Source organism: Macaca thibetana, chromosome 8 (genome assembly GCF_024542745.1).
Source record: "Macaca thibetana thibetana isolate TM-01 chromosome 8, ASM2454274v1, whole genome shotgun sequence".
Lineage (NCBI taxonomy): Eukaryota > Metazoa > Chordata > Mammalia > Primates > Cercopithecidae > Macaca > Macaca thibetana.
Genome location: NC_065585.1, coordinates 112,887,040 through 112,908,468, shown reverse-complemented (window position 1 = coordinate 112,908,468; position 21,429 = coordinate 112,887,040). Strand labels below are relative to the sequence as shown.

The 21,429-nt window shown below is 39.2% G+C and overlaps 2 protein-coding genes across 3 annotated transcripts in view; one reads left to right on the top strand and one right to left on the bottom strand.

Moving 5' to 3' along the window:
- The window catches only part of GTF2E2 (general transcription factor IIE subunit 2), a 381,513-nt gene that overhangs the window by 25,633 nt on the left and 334,451 nt on the right, over positions 1-21,429 (bottom strand). For both annotated transcript variants that reach the window (XR_007728420.1, XM_050802546.1), the window contains 3 exons: positions 13,899-14,006; positions 11,594-11,776; positions 3,023-3,116 (listed from right to left, as the gene is read on the bottom strand). Coding sequence is in view for 1 of the 2 variants with exons in the window: in XM_050802546.1 (XP_050658503.1) it covers positions 3,023-3,116; positions 11,594-11,776; positions 13,899-14,006 (385 nt within the window). In the remaining variant the exon portion in view is untranslated. The remainder of the gene's footprint in view (positions 1-3,022; positions 3,117-11,593; positions 11,777-13,898; positions 14,007-21,429) is intronic.
- The window catches only part of SMIM18 (small integral membrane protein 18), a 577,762-nt gene that overhangs the window by 532,723 nt on the left and 23,610 nt on the right, over positions 1-21,429 (top strand). The gene's annotated exons all lie outside the window — the stretch shown is intronic.

Here is a 21,429-nt window from a genome sequence, read left to right as displayed (position 1 = left end):
AAACATTAAGAATGTTGCCAAGAAAGCAACTAGCACATTTTTAAGGAAACTACTATTCTCATAAGGAATGGGGAGGAGAGGAAGAAAAACGACTTTTCTTTTTATGAACCCAGCATAATAACCATAATCAAAATCTGATAAAGCACACACACACACACAAAGTGACCATACTGAAACAACTGTCCAAATACATTAATACAAAAAAAATCTAGAAATACATAAAGCCAAAGAAAGGTTATCCTAGGAGTGTAAGGATAGTTAAATATTAAGAAACTTAGCAGTACATTTCACCATATAGTAAATAAGTTAGCAACAACAAAGATCTGAAAAGATGCAAAAATATTTTCTCAATTTACTTCTGCATTATCTTCCTGATTTCTATGGCTACTTCATTAAAATAAAAAAATACATAGCCAATGTGTAAGATATATAAAGATATTTGCTTCAGCATTGTTAACGATTTTAAAACCCATTAATCAGGTACACACAGTGGAATACTAACCAGCCATACATCATTATGGAATATCTGTAATGCTGAGAAAGCAAACTAAAAGAACAAACATCAAATTATTTACAGAACTCGTTCCTGATTATGTAAGATTTAACTACCAAGCACATGTTATCACAGGACACGCGTCACATATCCGTGATGCATGTTTAATTTCTGCATCACATATGCTGGAGTTTAATATTACTATTTTACTCTACATATTTCTATATTGTTATTGTTTTCTAGGGGGGAAAAGTGAAAATTCTCATTTTGCCCTTATGAGCTATGCAATAAGGAAATAGAAAAGAGTTTAGGCCAACAAAGGCCATATAAAATGACAAATGAAAACAGGGGTAATATTAAGGAAGTATAGATAAAAGATACACAAACAGGAAAAAGCAAAGTTAAAACAATGGTATCCACAGAAAGAGCACACAAGGGACAGAAAGTGACAGCTCAGTGTTCAGATTACAAGAACACATGGGCCTCCCACTGCTAAACACACAATGTACTCCTAAAATAACCCCAAAGAAATACTACTAAGAAATTCTAGAGCTTCATGTACACCCTTACAGAGCTACTGCAATCTCTTTCCTATCAACCACCCACCTCAAGTTGAACATCTGCTTACACAACAGACATGCTATGCTATGCTGCCATCTGCAGGGCAGACTTAACACTAAAATTCCCACTGAGAACATTTAAATACGTTTGTTGAAGGCATCAAAGTAAATGACTGAGAAACTAAAACTTAACTAGTGATACAACTATATTGGGAGAAGAGAGATAGGTATAAGACAGAGAAATGACAGTAAGTCACACAATGTTCAAAGTTGAAAAAAAAAATCAAGAAACAATAGCATAAGCATATTATTAGCAAATGGAAAAAAACTGAAGAACCCAAAATAGAACTAGTTAAGTAGTTGCCACAAAAGAAAGGGACTGCAGCTAGAGAAGGGAAAGGCACATCTGCCTTTTAGTACAGGATCTTACTCTCTATTTGAACTTATAATACTTGTGATAGGTTTTTTTAAGTACTGCAAATATTTTTCAAAATGAGTTAATTATGCCTAAGAATAAAGGAATTGGTTATTTCTTAGATTTTTTTTTTTTTTTTTTGAGCTCAGAAATATCTTAAATGGTTTTTAACTTTCTTTTTAAAGGCAGAGTCTCACTCTGTCACCCAGGCTGGAGTGCAGTGGCACAATCAGCTCACCGTAACCTCTAACTCCTGAGTTCAAGCTATACTCTTGTCTCAGCCTTGTGAGTAGCTGAGACCATAGGCATGTGCTACCAAGCCTGGCTAATTTTTAAGTTTTTTATAGAGATAGGGTCTCCCTTTTTTGCCCAGGCTGGTCTTGAACTCCTGGCCTCAAGCAGTCCTCCCGCCTTGGCCTCTGAAAGTGCTAGAATTAGAGGCATGAGCCACCATGCCCAGCCTTAAATGTTTTTAAAAGCAGGAAATATAAAAATTAGCCTAAAGGCAACATTGCAAGTAACGAAGACTAAAAGCAATATAAAAATCGCCAGGCAGTACTGAAGTCTTTGTTCAATAGGCACCTATCACTACAATGGATAGCATAAGTTCACTAAATACTTGCTTTGCTATATAAAAGAGCTTATTAGAAACAGCAACATCAAAGAACTGGAATATTCTGCACATTTTATTTAACATTTATTGTGAACCAATTACATGTAAGGTACTCAATTGGGATTTTCACAAAAATACAATTTCCTAAAACAAGTTCAGGGAAACTAAAGCCCTATCTACCAGAACCATAAGCCTGAATATCTATAGCCAGATAACAAAAGGAAAACTTAAGGTCACTGCACAAATCACAAAATCAATTAAATTGATGTTCAATTGTTTCCCTGCCATTTTATATAACTTCAAAAGTAATACAAATTTACAGTAAAATACCACATTTGCTAAAATGGCAATTAGTACTTCAATAATAAATTTTCATCACTAAACCCTTGTTTAACTAATGACAAATTATTGACAAAAAATTAAAACTGAAGTCCAAACATACGTATCATATACTTAGTAAGAGATTCAATATACAGCTTAGCATCCAACTCCACAATTTCCAGAAAGAAAAACATCACCTCCTTCCTTATTCAATTTGATAATTGAAAGATTTATAAGGTAAGAGAATACTATTCACCAATAAAAGTTTATTCTTTTTCCCATCCTGTATCAAGCTTTTGTATCAGGATATGAACTTACATTTGTAAAAGTCTAAAGATAAAGAAATAAATCCATTTGGTACAGCTGAGCTATAAACATAAGAAATCCTAAACTGCAATTGTAAGTATAATTAACCTAAAATCTTTCAAATCATGTATTTCAAATTGCATTCTAAGAAAAAATATGTTAGACACAGGGGCTATTGGCTGTGTTCTAAGACATGATAATGCTAAAAAAGCAATATTATAAGATTTAAATTATAATTGTATTATAAACATAAATTTTATCACCCTAAAATTGTAATATATTTGCAAACTAAAGTATAATACTGAAAAGCTCACCTTCATCCACAGAAAACTGACAGCTCTTATCATTGAAGAAAAGTATTTTCTTCTTATCGGGACGACTTACAAATAGTATCTGGTCCCCCAAAGCCTTAAAGATAGATAAAATAAAGATTTTTCAGTTAACTCCAAATTAACTCACCAAAAAAAAAAAAAAAAAAAATTTAAACAATAAAGAACTTTCATTTCCTTAACACACTCAGTATACCACCATAGGGTCCACTGGATCCAATTTTAGTTTTAGTTTTGAAACGAGACCAAAAGTTTAAGAGACTCGACCCATACTGGAGTGCAGTGGCACAACCACAGCTCATGGCAGCCTCAACCCCCCCCCCAGGCTCAAGCAATCCTCCCACCTCAGCCTCCGGAGTAACTGGGACCACTGGTGCGTTGCCACCAAGTCTGGCTAACGTTTTTAATTTTTTGTAGAGAAAGGGTCTCACTATGTTGCCAGGGCTGGTCTTGAACTCCTGGGCTCAAGCGATCTTCCTACATCAGCCTCCAAAAGTGCAGGGAATACAGGTGTGAGCCACTGCACCCAGCCCCAATTTTAGTTTTTGAGTTTCTTTCTCGAGCAGTTCAATTTTTTAAAAATTGTATTTCCAGACTTGTATTCTTAGAGGTCTTCCAAAGAACAAAAATAAAATGTGTTTCGCTTAAAACAGAAAATTCAATCTCTGTTGCAATTTACTTTACTAACCTAAGACACATAATAGAATCTTGGTGTTCTTACTTTTCCTCTATCTTGAGATATGTTGCTACTTACTCATCATTACCCATCAATTATTTCCAATTGTGCTTTTAAAATGCTAAAATAATAAGAAAATAGAAGAATGATTAAATTACCTAAAAATGTGATGCAATAGTGAAAGATATAGGCATCCTTCAGTTTTCTTGCTGCATTGCCCAAAGGATTACATTACAACTTTTCAAGAAGATATAAAAGATTGGAAGAGTCTTCTTCTTGTCTTTTAACTTTCACTGAGTACCCTTGACAAAAAAACTTTGTATTTTCTACCCTTGAGAGCAAACACAAGGAAACTGACCAAAGACATTTCACAATTATTAGATGAATCAAAATATGAATGCAAAAAGCCAAATAGCAGCACTCTGGACTATCTGGCAAAAATTCATGACAGGAATAAAGTCTCAAGCTATGGAGTCTTTAGATGACAATAACTCAAGTGAATAATCTCAAGCTTAAGAATCAACAAGTGAACAAAAATGCTTCTCAATACAAAATGGAAATGATATTCTCATCCCGCTATTCAACAGGAAGGTTATCATACAGTATTTTGTGACAAGAATTTTTATCATCTCACTTTGTTAAAAGGATATGTGACAGTATTCTTCTTTTTGATGTGTTTTCCAAAAACTGCTTGATACAGAAGTTTGCCGTGTTAAATTCTTACTAAAATCTCTAATAAAGCTATTTTCATCATTCCATTATTCTTACTTATACAAATTGTTCATAAATGACTTAAAGTAGTTTAAAAATAATAGTCCACTAGACCCAGGTGGTAGAAGGTCATAACTACAGGATGAGCAACCCAAATTCCAAAATCTCAAATCCAAAATCCAAAATTTTTTGAGTGCTGACATGACATGCCAAAGAAATACTTACTGGGGGCCGGGTGCAGTGGCTCACACCTATAATCCCAGCACTTTGGGAGGCCGAGGCAGGAGGATCACTTGAGGTCAGAATTTTTTTTTTTTTTTTTTTTTTTTTTGAGACAGAGTCTCGCTCTGTCGCCCAGGCTGGAGTGCAGTGGCTCTCGGCTCACTGCAAGCTCTGCCTCCCGGGTTCATGCCATTCTCCTGTCTCAGCCTCCTGAGTAGCTGGGACTATAGGCACCCGCCACCACGCCCAGCTAATTTTTTGTGCTTTTTAGTAGAGACCGGGTTTCACCATGTTAGCCAGGATGGTCTTGATCTCCTGACCTCGTGATCCGCCCGCCTTGGCCTCCCAAAGTGCTACGATTACAGGAATGAGCCACTGTGCCTGGCCGAAGTCAGGAGTTTTGAGACCAGCCTGGCCAACATGGTGAAACCCCATCTCTACTAAAAATAGAAAAATTAGCTGGATGTGGTGGCAGGTGCCTGGAATCCCAGCTACTTGGGAGGCTGAGACAAGAGACTCTCTTAAACCCAGGAGACAGAGGTTGCAGTGAGCTGAGATCACGCCACTGCACACCAGCCAGGGCAAGAGAGAGACTCCGCCTCAAAAAAAAAAAAGAAGAAGAAAAGAAAAAAGAAATACTCACTGGAGCATTTTGGATTTCAGATTTTCAGCTTTGGAATGTTTAACTGGTATAATGAAAATACCCCAAAATCTGAAAAAATCCAAAATCCAAAACAGTTCTGGTCCCAAGCATTTCAGATGAAGGATAGTCAAATTGTACATATGTAAAACAAATGAAAGAACCTGAAGGCATTGCTAAAAAAAATTAAAGACATGAACAAATGAAAAGAATTCTGCACTCATGTATTAAAAACTTTAATACAGTTACGACGGTAATACTACCTAAAGTTACCTACATATTCAATGTAATCCCTATCAAAATCCCAATGGCATTTTTTGCAGAAATGGAAAAATCCATCCAAAAATTTATATCAAATCTCAAGGGACCTCAAAAAGCCTGAAATGGTTTAGATCTGTGTCCCCATCAAATCTCGTGTCAAACTGTAATCCCCAATGTTGGAGGTGGGGCCTGGTGGGAGGTGACTGGTATGAAGGCGGATTTCCCTCTTGGTGCTGTTCTCCTGATAGTGAGTTCTCATGAGATCTGGTCATGTAAAAGTGGGTGGCACCTTCCCCTCTCTCTCTTGCTCCTGTTCTGGCCATGTAAGATGAGCCTGCTTCCCCTTCACCTTCTGCCATGATTATAAGTTTCCTGAGACCTCCCCATAAGCTGAGTAGACACCAGCATCATGCTTCCTGGAGAGCCTGCAGAACTGTGAACCAACTGAATCTCTTTTCTTTACAAATTATCCAGTCTCAAGTATTCCTTTATAGCATTGCAAGAATAGACTAATACATAGCCAAAACAATCTTGAAAAAGAACAAAATTGTTGATCTCACTCTTACTGATTTCAAAATATATTACAAAGCTACATTAATCTGGCCAGGCACAGTGGCTTACACCTGTAATCCCACCACTTTGGGAGGCTGAGGGTGGGCCGATCACTTGAGGTCAAGAGTTCGAAACCAGCCTGACCAACATGGTGAAACCACATCTCCACTAAAAATACAAAAATTAGCTGGGTGTGGTAGTGTGTCCATAATCCCAGCTACTCAGGAGGCTGAGGCAGGAGCACTGCTTGAACCTGGGAGGCAGAGGTTGCAGTGACCCAAGATTGCATTACCGCGCTCCAGCCTGGGTGACAGAGTGTGACTCTGTCTCAAAAAAAAAAAATTGTAGTGCTGGCATGAAGAAAGATATACAGGCCGAATAGAGGGTCCAGAAATAAACTTTCACATATATGGTCAAATGATCTTCCACATGAGTACCAAGACTAAGACTATTCAACGGGCAAAGGACGGTTCTCTTCATCAAGACACTGTGAAAACTGGATATCCACATGAAAAGGAATAAAGTTGGACTCTTACACCATATACAAAAATTAACTCTAAATAAAGACCTAAATATAAGACCCAAAACTATAAAACTCCTAGAAGAAAACAGAGGAGAAAAGCTTCAAGGCATTAGATTTGGCAATGATTTAAACATGACACTAAAGGCACAGGCAACAAAATCAAAAACAGACAAACAGGAGTACAGCAAACTCAAAAACTTTGGCAAATTAAAGTGCACAATCAACAGAGTAAAAAGGCAACCTACAGAATGGGAGAAAATATTTGCAAATCATGTATCTGGTAAGGAATTAATATCCAGAATATATTTTTTAAAACTCCCACAATTCAACAACAACCAACCACCCAATTAAAAAATGAGCAAAGGACCTGAATATATAGTTCTCCAAAAATGACATACAATAGTCAACAAGCCATGAAGGGGCTCACATCACAAATCACTAGAGAAATGCAAATCAAAACTACAATAACCTATCACTTTGTTTTTGATACTAGCAATCTCAATCACCTATTGAGATTGCTAGTATCAAAAACAAAAAAAGAAAATAAGAAGTGTTGGCAAGGATGTGGAGATACTGGAACCCTTACGTACTGTTGGTGGGGTTGTAAAATGGTACAACTGTCAGGCGTCTGAGCCCGAGCCCAAGCCAAGCCATGGCATCCACTGTGACTTGCACGGATACGCCCAGATGGCCTGAAGTAACTAAAGAATCACAAAAGAGATGAAAATGCCCTGCCCCACCCTGAATGATGACATTCCACCACAAAAGAAGTGAAAATGGCCAGTCCTTGCCTTAAGGGATGACATTACTTTGTGAAAGTCCTTTTCCTGGCTCATCCTGGCTCAAAAAGCTCCCCCATTGAGCACCTTGTGACCCCCACTCCTGCCCGCCAGAGAACAACCCCCCTTTGACTGTAATTTTCCTTTACCTACCCAAATCCTATAAAACGGCCCCACCCTCAACTCCCTTCGCTGACACTCTTTTCAGACTGAGCCCGCCTGCGCCCAGGTGATTAAAAAACTTTATTGCTCACACAAAGCCTGTTTGGTGGTCTCTTCACATGGGCACACATAACAACCACCACTATGGAAAACAGTATGGCAGTTCCTCAAAATACAAAACAACCTTATGATCCAGGACTCCTGCTTCTGTATCTCCAAACACAATGAAATACATACAGTCCCAGAGTTATTTGCACACTCATGTTCACAACAGCACTATTCACAATAATCAGGAGGTGAAATCAACCCAAATGTCCATCAAGGAATGCATAAAAAGAATGTATTATATAAATACAATGGAATATTATTCAGCTTTAAAAAGGAAGAAAATCCTGTCACAAGTACAACATGGATGAACCTTGAGAATATTATGCTAAGTGAAATAAGCCAGTCACAAAATGACAAATACTGGAAGATTCCACTTATATAAGGTATCTAAAGTAGTCAAACTCAAGTAGAATAGTGGGTACCAGAGACTGTGGGGAAGGGTAAAAGGGCAGTCATTGTTTAATATATATAGTTTCAGTTTTGCAAAGGGTAAAAGTTCTGGAGATCTTTTGTACTACAATGTGAATATACTTAACACTAGTGAATTGAACACTCAAAAATGGTTGAGACGTTATATTTCAGGCTGTGGCCAGGCACGGTGGCTCACATCTGTAATCCTAGCACTTTGTGAGGCCGAGGCAGGCAGATCACCTGGCGTCGTGAGTTCAAGACCAGCCTGACCAACATGAAGAAACCCCATCTCTACTAAAAAAACAAAATTAGCTGGGTGTGGTAGTGCATGCCTGTAATCCCAGCTACTCAGGAGGCTGAGGCAGGAGAATCGCTTGAACCTGGGAGGCAGAGGTTGCAGCGAGCCGAGATAGTGCCGTTGCACTCCAGCCTGGGAAACAAGAGTGAAACTCCATCTCAAAAAAAAAAAATTCTTGTTGCATATTTTTACAGCTAAACTTTAATTTTAAAAAGGAACCCTAAGGCAGGGCACAGTGGCTCACGCCTGTAATCCCAGCACTTTGGGAGGCCAATGCGGGCGGATCACGAGATCAGGAGATCGAGACCATCCTGGCTAACATGGTGAAACCCCATCTCTACTGATAATACAAAAAAGTAAGCCGGGCATGGTGGCGGGCGCCTATAGTCCCAGCTACTTGGGAGGCTGAGGCAGGAGAATGGCGTGAACCCAGGAGGCGGAGCTTGCAGTGAGCCAAGATTGCACCACTGCACTCCAGGCAGGGCGACAGAGCAAGACTCTGTCTCAAAAAAAAAAAAAAAAAAAAAAAAAATGGAACCCTAAAAAGTAGCTAATTCAATATATCACCTTATAATTAATGTATTACATCGCAAATGCAGACTGGCCTAGCCTAGCAGGACTGCACTGGCAGTTACTTTGTTAGAAAACCCCCACATAACAATTAAGGAGGGACAAGCAATCTGAAACAGTCACTGGCTTTCTCCATTCTCTTGTTTTCTTGCTTTTTGCACAGTCCTTTTTGTTCCCTGCTAGTGCTGTATTGCACACTTCTTCAAAGCATTGTATGATCAACAAAATTACAATAATATTTGTATCTCCACCAAGAACTGAAGAGGAAGCAACACAGATGAGATTTAATGTAGATGTGCCGAAGAACTACTTGAGGAATTTTTTAGGCTACAACATATCTTCACATTTTTTAAAGAAGAACAAAAATTTTGGGTTTCAAACAATTTGGAAATAAAGCCTGCCTGAAAATGAAAACCGACTGTGTGCTTTCATAACCCCTTCTACTCTAATTCTAAGTAAGGGAACAGAGCCAGTAAAGACAGATGTCAAACTAAATTTACATCACAAAATTATTTAAGATGGACTAAGCCATTATCAGATTATGGCACTGTTGTAGTTTAAAATGTAATGAAAAGCCTACCACATATAGTAACAGGAAAGCCCCTACCAAAATGGGAGAAAACAGCCATGCAGGAAACACACCTAGCACTCAACTGTTAGTCTAGGATTCAGTAGTCCCACTGAATTCAACACACTATACAGCACACAAAGTATCAACTTTGGTGACATGTCTTTATTGACAACATTTGTGCAGGTTAAGCTGAGACACTTTTAAGTTAAAAATCTTAGGAGGGCCCTGCTTCTGATAATGACCAAGTAGCTCCTAAAGGACCCAACCTCCCACAGAAAACACTATCAACTCTGGACAAGACATTTTAAAAATCAACTACCTAGGCCGGGCGTGGTAGCTCACACCTGTAATCCCAGAACTTTGGGAAGCTCAGGCGGGCAGATCACCTGAGGTTGGGAGTTGGAGACCAGCCTGACAACAAAATTAGCTGGGTGTGGTGATGCATGCCTGTAATCCCAGCTATTCAGGAGGCTGAGGCAGGAGAATCACTAGAACCCAGGAGACGGAGGTTGTGGTGAGCTGAGATCGTGCCATTGCACTCCAGCCTGGGCAACAAGAGTGAAATTCCGATTTTAAAAAAAAAAAAAAAAAAAAAAAAAAATCCAACTACCTAAAGGAACTGAAAAGCAACCAAAAGAAAACAGGCAAAAAGGGGGGGAGGGGGGGTCTATACTCAGAAAGAAAGAGCACCGAGGGCAGGCCACAGTGCCCTATGAAGCTAAAACTCAGTGTTTTAGCTAATCCTCAGTGTTTCTGCATTGAAGAACCAGGAAACAGAGCGTGGGGCAACCACAGCAACTGGAAAGTGAAAAAGGAAACCTTGGAAAAAGTCAGCCTAGCTACCCTGGGCTATGCATGAATGGAAAAAGATTCCGAGCAAAAGGGCTAAGGCTAAAAGAACAGAAGAGACATATCATATGCTACCTGCTGTAGGGTAGACAAGGTTTGGAGTAACTGCCCACTTAACCACAAAACAAAACAAATAAAAACACTCTTTGGAGGAATGTAACAGAATCCTGAGTCTTTACACGTATTAATATAATTCACAAGGTCTAAGACCCACAGAAATGTATTAGATATATGAAGAAACAGGAAAATATGACCCATAAAAGAGACAGTCACTGCAGACCAGCTCTAAGATGACTCAGCTGTTAGAATAAGAATTTTAAAACAGCTATAAGAAATCATACTCAAGGGTGTAACAAAAGATACCTGTCACGAATGGAAAAAAAAAAAAAAGAAAACGAAATTCAGCAAAGAAACAGAAACCAGAAGAACAATTTAAAAAGAAAGGCTAGAACTGAAAAATATAACTAAAAAAATTCACCAACTGGGCTTAACAAGTTGGAAGTGAAGAAGAAAAGTGAGTGAACTTGACAATGGATTAACAGAACAGGAAAAAAAAAAACTGAAATAAATAAAGAGAGCCTCAAGGACTTGTGGTACAAAACCAGAAGATGTGACATGTATAATTCCATTACCAAGAAGCAGAGGAGAGAAAAGGCCAAGTTTTCTTCTAATAGCAAATGAATGAACCTGCTTGATAAGTTAACATTAATCCTTAGCAATTGTGACAAATGAAAACAAGCAGCTTTCCCCAGTGAGTTTCAAATTTAAATTGGAAATGTAATCTGTACCAGTAGGACTTTCATAGGTAGCCCCTTTAGGACTTCAAAATAGCCAGGTTATTAACCAATACTTTTGTGTTTTAATGCCTCTAGTTCCTCAGGTAAGGAACATCTACTACTATTATAGAAGACATTCTTATTTACAAACACAGCTTACAAGAGAAACTCTACTGCCTTTGAGGAAAATTTTCCAGAAATATCCTGAACAATCAAACAATCATATAGCAACAGCAACAGGAACCCGTCAAAGTTACACAGAGATGGCTGCTCCCTTTCCTGCTTGGTGACACAAGACAAATTTCAAACCTTCAAGTGGCTCACTGTAACCCCATGTGTATATAATGGAAGCTTTAAAAACAATTGTAAAATGTTTGATATTTCTAAAACCAAGAAGTCATTATTCATTCAAATTATATTAAGACACAGAAAGAAGAGAGAGATTACCTTGACAGCTTTCTGGGAATTGGGCAGTGCTTCTTCGATGTCTTCTAAAAGAATCCCTCCTAATCCTCGCTGGTCATGCTGATCTAAGAGCCTAAGTAGGGCCTTCTTATCTCTCACGTTGTACTTGGGCTTGAAAGCATACTTCCCATCTATTACTTCAATTTTGGGATTGTTGACTAAAGCCTGTAACAGTGATACAATTGGAGTATATTAACAAATGGAAACATAAATACGTTCTTTTTTTTTTTTTAAACGAGTCTTGCTCTGTTGCCCAGGCTGGAATGCAGTGGCGTGATCTCAGCTCACTGCAACCTCCACCTTCTGGGTTCAAGCGATTCTCCTGCCTTAGCCTCCCTCTCCTGCCTCCCTCCCTCTCAGCACCTGGGACTACAGGCGCGTACCACCACAACCAGCTAATTTTTGTATTTTTAGTAGAGACAGGGTTTCAACATGTTGGCCAGGCTGGTCTTAAACTTCTGACCTCAGGTGATCCACCTGCCTCGGCCTCCCAAAGTTCTGGGATTATAGGCATGAGCCACTGCGCCCAGCCCATATATACATTCTTAATTCTACTAATTATTTTAAAATACAACACTAGCCAATACAGTGGCAAATTAAAAGTACCTTATGAACACAAACTGGCAGGCCTAACATCCTGGACATCCAGGATTCCAGAAGAGTAGATCAGCATGGTGTTCACTTTTTATAAAAGAAACTGTGTTTTATTTACATAAATTCTTTCAAGAGAAATAAACTATTTTATCACAACTACTTTGAAAAAAGCTGAATCCATATTCTTCTAGAAGTCAAAATGGGTAGGAATCAATAAAACACCTAGTGAACTGAGTAGTGCCCACTCCGCCTGCAAAGTATAGCTTATCACATATGGGCATTACAAAGTGAGAGACATTACCCGTACTAGTCAATGGTCTTCCCCATCTGCTATCAACTGGCACTGGCAGCTGTGTAACGAACTGAAAAGGGACCAGACTAGTGCATACAAGAACTTTACCTATGTCAGCTTGAGAATGAAACTGAGTAGGAATGCAGGAATTACTGAATATAATTATGTTTCTAGTCAGTTCTGTTGTACAGCTAGTATCAGAAGGAAAGCTCTTCAAAAAGAGCAACCCTATATATTTTCTTCTGCAGCTGCCAGCCTGACCCTGAAAGGAGAGAGAGAAGAAACACAGGAAGAAGAAAAAAGGGAGAATAGAATAGTAAAATGATCAAAGTCATTGTTAACTATATGTTGGTAGTCTATGAACTCTCAAGGTTAGCTAAACCAGCAAATTTAAATGTGGATTACCATTGTTTGTACATCACTAATACAATGAGCTACAATTATGCTAATTAATGGTCATGCTACATTATAAAAGTCAAGACCTATATTTTGCGTGGTAAAAAAATAAATGAATTATATGTTAGGAATTTTACATTTGGATTCTAGAATCTCTCTCTGGTCCTAGAAAGTAGTCTTCTTAGTTTTCACTTCGCATTTAAATTCAAAAGCAGTGAACATCTGAATTTTTAAATGCTATTTATTTCCAAATTAGCATGGTCACTGACTGTACTGGGGTTTCTTCAAATGGTGTGTGTTCATACACAGCATTCACGACTTTTTTCCACATCAAGCCATAAGAGCAGTAATTATGCAACAAAATATCTTCCTATCCCTGCAGTATCTTATGCTTTAAATTTTCTAAAACAAAAACAATTCAATTTACAAGCATACAAATTATAAATCTGGCAATACAAAATAAGCATTAATTAATCTGTAAAAACATAAGTGGAACTGGTACAATGACTTCTTTACAACCTTTACACAGAAGTCTTACCTTTAACATTTTGAAATAGATACATAAAATTAAGTGAAAACCAATAAATCAATCTTACAAATGTGTACATTCAAAAAACAAAGACCCTACAACATTTCTTTTAAGAAAAAGTAAAAAGCATTATCAGATTTCACCATATTAAAACATTCTAGGCAAGGTGCGGTGGCTCACGCCTATAACCCCAGCACTCTGGGAAGTCAAGGTGGGCCGATCACTTGAGGTCAGGAGTTCAACATCAGCCTGGCCAACATGGTGAAACCCCATCTCTACTAAAAACACAAAAATTAGCCTGGCATTGTGGCGCATGCCTGCAATCCCAACTACTCGGTAGGCCGAGTCAGTAGTGAGCTGAGATCACGCCACTGCACTCCAGCCTGAGCAAGACTCTTTTTTTAGGCAAGACTGCCTAAAAAAAAAAAAAATTCTAGTTACAGGAAATCTCTCTTGATAATCAACTAAATTCTTACCTCAGTCATTAGCCATTGTTTCTGCTTGAGTCCAATATCTAAATGTTGTGTTTCATCCAAAATTTCATCTAAGGTTAGAGGATGCGTATCTCCTCGCTGATGCCGTGTCTATCAAGTGAAGAAACTGTTATTAGAAGACAGTTTTAAAATGCTAGATGCATTAAATCATAGTTACGTGTACATAAATCTTCAGGAATGAAAAACATGTATTATTCCAGGTAGTATAATTATAGTGACGAAGAGCCACAGACTATGAAATCAGAACGGAGTTGAAACTCATTGCTCTATAAAATAAAAAGATAAACTGACAAAAAATATATGCAACTCATATCACCAAGAGCTAATTCTTCCTAATATTTCAAGAGCTTCAAAAACCTAACAAATAGGCCAGGCATGGTTGCTCACGGCTGTAATCCCAGCACTTTGTGGGGCTGAGGCAGGTGGGATCACTTCACGTCAGGCGTTCGAGACCAGCCTGACCAACATGGTGAAACCCCATGTCTACTAAAAATAAAAAAATCAGCCATGCATGGTGGTGCATGCTTGTAATCCCAGCTACTTGGGAGGCTGAGACAGGAGAATCGCTTGAACCTGGGAGGAGGAGGCTGCAGAAAGCTGAGATCTGGGAGACAGAGCAAGATCTCAAAAAAAAAAAAAAAAAAAAAAACTAACAGAAAATGACCCAAAGACAGAAACGTGCAGATTACAAAAATGACCTTAAACATAGGAAAAGATACTCAACTTTCACCAAACAATCCTATTTCTAGAAATTTATCCTACAGAAATACCAGTACCACATAGAAAAATGACTTATGGGCCGGGCGCAGTGGCTCACACCTGTAATCCCAGCACTTTGGGAGGCCAAGGCAGGCGGATCACGATGTCATGAGATCAAGATCGTCCTGGCTAACACAGTGAAACCCCATCTCTACTAAAAATATAAAAAATTAGCCAGGCATGGTGGTGGGTGCCTGTAGTCCCAGCTACTCGGGAAGCTGAGGCAGGAGAATGGCGTGAACTCGGGAGGTGGAGCTTGCAGTGAGCTGAGATCACGCCACTGCACTCCAGCCCGGGTGACAGAGCAAGACTCCAACTCAAATTTAAAAAAAAAGAAAAAAAAAGAAAAGAAAAGTGACTTATGGTCACTGTAGCATTGTTTATAAAAAGAAAATATTAGAAATAACCCAAGTGTCCATAATCAAAAGATAGATTAACCACAGCACATCCATTCCACTATACTGATGTTCACAAAGTAAATGTAAAATTTCTCTATGTGCTAATTTGAAAAGATGTCCAGGACAAAGTAATAAGTTAAAACACATATGTATCACGCCTATCCAATGAACACACACACACACACACACACACACGTAGATACCAAAAGCTAGAGCAGATGCAAAGGAACAGGAAGAGTGTGCAAAATGGCACAGCCACTGTGGAAGACAGTTCAGCAGTTTCTTACAACACTAAATACACTCTTACCATTTGATGAATCTAGCAATCATGATCCTTGGTATTTACCCAAATGAGCCAAAAAATTATGTACATACAAAAATCCACTAAGGATGCTTATTACAGCTTTATCCATAATTGCCAAAAGCTGGAAGCAACCAAGATGTCCTTCAGTAGCTGAGTGGGTAAATAAACTGTGGTATATCCAGACAATGGAATACTATCCAGAGCTAAAACGAAATGAGCTATCAAGCTATGATATGGAGAAACCTTAAATACGTATTACTAAGGGAAAGAAGCCAATCTGAAAAGGCTACATACTGTATGGCTCCAACTACTGACATTCTGGAAAAGACAAAAACCACGGAGACAATAAAAAGTTCAGTGGCTGCAGGCCAGATGCAGTGGCTCACACCTGTAATCCAGCACTTTGGGAGGCCGACAAGGGAGGATCACAAGGTCAGGAGATTGAGACCATCCTGGCCAACATGGTGAAACCTCATCTCTACTAAAATACAAAAAATTAGCTGGACATGGTGGCACGTGCCTGTAGTCTCAGCTACTCAGGAGACTGAGGCAGGGGAACCACTTAAACCCGGGAGGCGGAGGTTGCAATGAGCCAAGATCAAGCCACTGCATTCCAGCCTGGCAACAGAGCAAGACTCTGTCTCAAAAATAAATAAATAAATAAATAAAAATTTAAAAATTAAAAAAAGTTTAGTGGCTGCCAAGGGTTGCAGGGGAGAGAAGGATGAACAAGCAAAGCCCTGAGAACTATAGTGGTGGACATAGGCCATTACACATTTGTCCAAACCCACAGAAAGAACACCACTAAGAGTGAATGAACTCATGTAAACTATGAACTTAGAGTGGTCATTTGCCAGCATAGGTTCATCAACTGTCACAAATGTACTCTTCTGGTGCAGGATGCTGATAGTGGAGGAAGCCATGGGGCGTGGGGGGATGGGAGGGGAATGGATGAGAGTTCTGTATTTTCCACTCAATTTTGCTGTGAACCTAAAACTCCTCTAAAAAATAAAGTATTTTTAAATAAGAAAAAAATATGTATGTTAAAAAACATACACACTATGAAACCTTGTATACAGGGAAGAGCAGAAATAAGTATACATTTGAACTTTGTTTCTGCATAAAGAACCACTGAAAAAGTCACAAGAAACAAATAAAAGAGGTTACCTGTAGGAAGCACAAGAGGGGAGAAAATGAGTGGCAAGACAGGTGAGAACAAGACTCCTTCAGTATACCTTATTATACTTTACTTCTTGTACAAAAAGATATGTCATTTATCCAAAACAAAAATAATTCTTCAAAAGAAAAAAAAAAAAACACCCAGGCTCCAAGTTCCCTCACATTGAGCAGGTTACTGAACCTCACTGGGCTTCAGGCAGGCCCTGGAAAACTAAATAACCAATTCTCCAAACTAGAAGGTACAGACAGCAGATAACGACATAAGCCTAACACACCACACAAAAGAACCATTCATTGAGCATTTGCTGTTAATTCATTCACTTATTCATTCAAATATTTAGTGGTAATATTATGTGCTGAGAGTACTGCAATGAGACATACAATAAAATGCAAACTACTTCTGCCTTTAAGAGCTCCCAATAGAGGGGAGAAGCTAAACGTACAAGCTACAAAGTTAGATATGGTCAGGCATAGTGGCTCACACCTGAATCCCAGCAAATTGGAAGGTTCAAGTTGGCAGGTTGCTTGAACCCAGGAAATTGAGACCAGCCTGGACAACATGGCGAAACTCCGACTCTACCAAAAAATATGCATATATACAAAAATTAATCAGGTGTGGTAGCACGCGCCTGTATCCCAGTTACTTGGGAGGCTGAGGTGGAATGACTGCTTGAGCCCAAGAGGCAGATGCTGCAAGTGAGCTGTCGTCATACCACTGCATTCCAGCCTGGGTGACAGAGCCAGATCTTGTCTCAAAAAAAAAAAAAAAGCTAAGTATACAACTGTCAGGAAAACATCCTCAATCAGAAAAAATGAAAGAGAAAACTGGACAGACCTTGAATGATGACATGATAACTAGAATACAGAGAAACGCCGGGCAGCTACAGTACAGCACAGTGGTCTCCTACATGGGGTGTACACATCCCAGGGGCACAAAAGTGGGTACCTCAGGATGATTCTTAAGAACGCTTATTAAAATTGTTTTTAATTTCCATTTAAAAGTTATGTTTTACTTAGGCTGGGCGCAGTGGCTCACGCCTGTAATCCCAGCACTTTGGGAGGCCAAGGCGGGTGGATCATGAGGTCAGGAATTCAAGACCAGCCTGACCAACATAGTGAAACCCATCGCTACTAAAAATACAAAAAATTAGCCGCACAAGGTGGCGCACACCTGTAATCCCAGCTACTCAGGAGGCTGAGGCAGGAGAATCACTTAAACCGAGAAGGCAGAGGTTGCGGTGAGCCGAGACTGTGCTACTGCACTCCAGCCTGGGCAACAGAGCAACACTCTGTCTTGGGGGAGAAAAAAAAAGTTATGCTTTACTAATAGTGAATATATGGACTGACAAGAGTGGCTCCTTCACTTCATGTCAGGGCATCCACATTTCCAATTGTGATGTGCATGGAGGAATCCTGAGGCAGGCCTGGGACATGACAAAGGGCCCAGCAGGCGTGGCCTCACTCATTCCTTCAGTTTCAGGATTCCACAACACAGTGAGACTGGCCTGCTATCAGATGGATTGTGGCGAATTTTTTTTTTAAAGACCTTTCAAAGGTAGACATTTTACAATGGTTTCACAAAGCTGTAAGAAATGAATTACAAATTTCTCCTTACAAAAAGGCAAAATGTTTCAAATCTGCTCAATATTCTACGATTATAGCAGCTATTTATAGTTTGCTAACAATTATTTTAAAAATAATTAAAATAAGCCATCTGTTCCTTCAAAGTAAAGCCGGCATTTAATGATGTGTAAAAGTAACTGCTTTTTGAAATAAATTCATGCCATGGAAAGAGCATTTTGAAAAACACCGGGAAGTATTTCCATCATTATGTGATTTCTGAGTTTAAAAGGTATAAGAATAAAAACTGTCATATCTGCACATCTTAAAAATTTGATAAACTATTTTCTAAACTTATTATTTTCTTTGAGATGGAGTCTCGCCCTGTCGCCAGGCTGGAGTGCAGTGGCGCGATCTTGGGTCACTGCAACCTCCACCTCCCGGGTTCAAGTGATCCTCCTGCCTCAGCCTCCGAGTAGCTGAGACTACGGCGCATGCCACCACACCAGGCTAATTCTTGTATTTTTAGTAGAGACGAGTTTTCACCATGTTGTCCAGGATGGTCTCAATCTCCTGACCTCATGATCCACCTGCCTCAGCCTCCCAAAGTGCTGGGATTACAGGCGTGAGCCACTGTGCCCAGTCTACTTCGATAGTTTTATAGTACTTTGAGTGCTGTTTTATAATTTTTAAAAAAGTCTTCCAGACAAAACCTTTCTGAGTTTAAAATCTAAATTGTTGGTAATTTAAAAATTATAATCCATTTTGATATATTTTGCATAAACTGACTTTTTTTTTGAGACGGAGTTTTGCTCTTGTTGCCCAGGCCGGAGTACAATGGCACGATCTTGGCTCACGGCAACCTTCGTCTCCCTGGTTCACGCGATTCTCCTGCCTCAGTCTCCTGAGTAGCTGGGACTATAGGCGCGCACCACCACGCCTGGCTAATTTTTGTATTTTTAGTAGAGACGGGGTTTCACCATGTTGCTAAGGCTGGTCTCAAACTCTTGACCTCGTGATCTGCCCACCTCAGCCTCCCATAGTGCTGAGCTTACAGGCATGAGCTGCTGCGCCCGGCCAAACTGACTTTTTTTTTTTTTTTTTGAGACAGTGTCTCGCTCTGTCGCCCAGGCTGGAGTGCAATGGCCGGATCTCGGCTCACTGCAAGCTCTGCCTCCCGGGTTTACGCCATTCTCCTGCCTCAGCCTCCCGATTAGCTGGGACTACAGGCACCCACCACCTCACCTGGCTAGCTTTTGTATTTTTTAGTAGAGATGGGGTTTCACCGTGTTAGCCAGGATGGTCTCGATCTCCTGACCTCGTGATCCGCCCGTCTCGGCCTCCCAAAGTGCTGGGATTACAGGCTTGAGCCACCGACATTTTTTTTTTAAATGGGAGTTTACTAGCCAAATTGTCGGGATTAAAAAAATCAGTGTCATAATTTTCTAACAATGATTTATAACCCCCAAATGAATAATGCATACCCTCCCTCCAAAAACATACATGTCCAAATCAACCTGTGGCTGTGTTACCTTGCATGACAAAAGGGACTTCATTGGCATGATTAAACCAAGGATCCTTAAATAGGAGACATTATTGCAGATTTCCAGGTGTCCCTTAAAAGGGAAAGAGGGAGGCACGAGAGTCCAAGTGAATAGCAAGAGATGTGACAACAGGAGAGGTTGGAGTCAGGGAATGCAGGTGGCCTCTAGAAACTGACAGAGGGAAGGGATGCTCCCCTTGAAGCCTCCAGAAGGAACCAAACCTGCCTATACTCTGACTTTAGCCCAATGAGTCTGCCTTTTGGACCTCTGACTTCCAAAACTGGAAGAGAACCAATTTGTGTTGTTTTAAGCCACTAAATTTGTGGTAATTTACAGCAGCAATAGGAAACTTTTATATATATATACACGCACACATATAACATATATTCACAAACATATACATACACACATTCATTCCTTTGAGATCTATAAATCTTTGTAAGGGTCTTTATTGCTAAGACATCAATTAAAACCAAGGTTCCAAACAAATTAAACTTAAAATGAGACCTTCATCGCTTTGTAAGAAAAGGCTAAATGAAGATGCTTGACACAGCACTCATTCAATCATACTGCTTTCAGTCAGGAAAAGAACTTCTTATACTGTTTTAAAAAATTATTTTAAAACAGTATATTTTACTTTTTATCTCTTTTTCTTATTTCTGTGTAAGCTTATAACATATACAACGTATTGGTATGGTAATACACTAGTATATGTACAAAGAGTAAGCTAAGAAAATTTTAATAGAGTTAGCCAAGGTGGGCACAGTGGCTCACATCTGTAATCCCAGCACTTGGGGAGGCTGAGGCGGGTGGATCACTTGAGATCAGTAGTTCAAGACCAGCCTGGCCAACATGATGAAACCTCAACTCCACTAAGAAGATAAAAATTAGCCAGGCGTGGTGGCACACACCTGTAAACCCAGCTACTCAAGAGGCTGAGGCAGGAGAATCACTTGAGCTCCGCAGGCAGAGGTTCCACTGAGCCGAGATTGCACTACTGCACTCCACCCTGGGAAAGAGTGATATTACGTCTCAAAAAAAAAAAAAAAAAAAAAAAAAAAAAGAAGTAGCAGAGCAGTGCAGTAGACTTTTGGATATATGGAGCTGGAAGCACATAGCCTAAACTAGAAGGAATAATGGAGGTTAGTGTAGTTTTACTTGTCTAAGGACAGCCAGTACGAGCCTTTCAAAATATTATTCCATATTCTCTATTATCATAGATCTAAATTTGATCTATGTTCCTTTGTTTCCTTTACATTAAAAGCTTTTTTTCCCCATTACAATCAAACACAAAAGTACCAAAAGGCCAACCTAACCTGAAAATATAAGCAAAGAAGACTACCGCTCAAGAAAAATAAAAAAAATTACTAGCCTTGTATTACTGTTTTTAAATTAAAAATAAATGGAATTATTGGAATCAGAACAAAATCAATGACAGAAGTAATAATCAATGTATGAAAGCCTAACCATCTTCACTAAGCTTTGTAAACAGAAAAGCCAAAAATGCAGCTATCAAGTTGCCAAGGGGAAGCTACTGGATCAAAATGAGTGATGAGCAACAAAACATCAAGAGAAACTGCAAATCCCTTCCTCACAGATCAGGAATTAAAAAGAAAAATGAAACAGTGCTTATAGAGAGTGCATAAATAATGCCCTACAACTAAAGACTTGATTTCGTTTTCAGCAAAGAAAACATCTTTGTTAAATTTCTTCCTAATTAGTGGATGAGTTTTGGTGTGCTGCCTTTCGTATTTTATTTCACTTTCTTA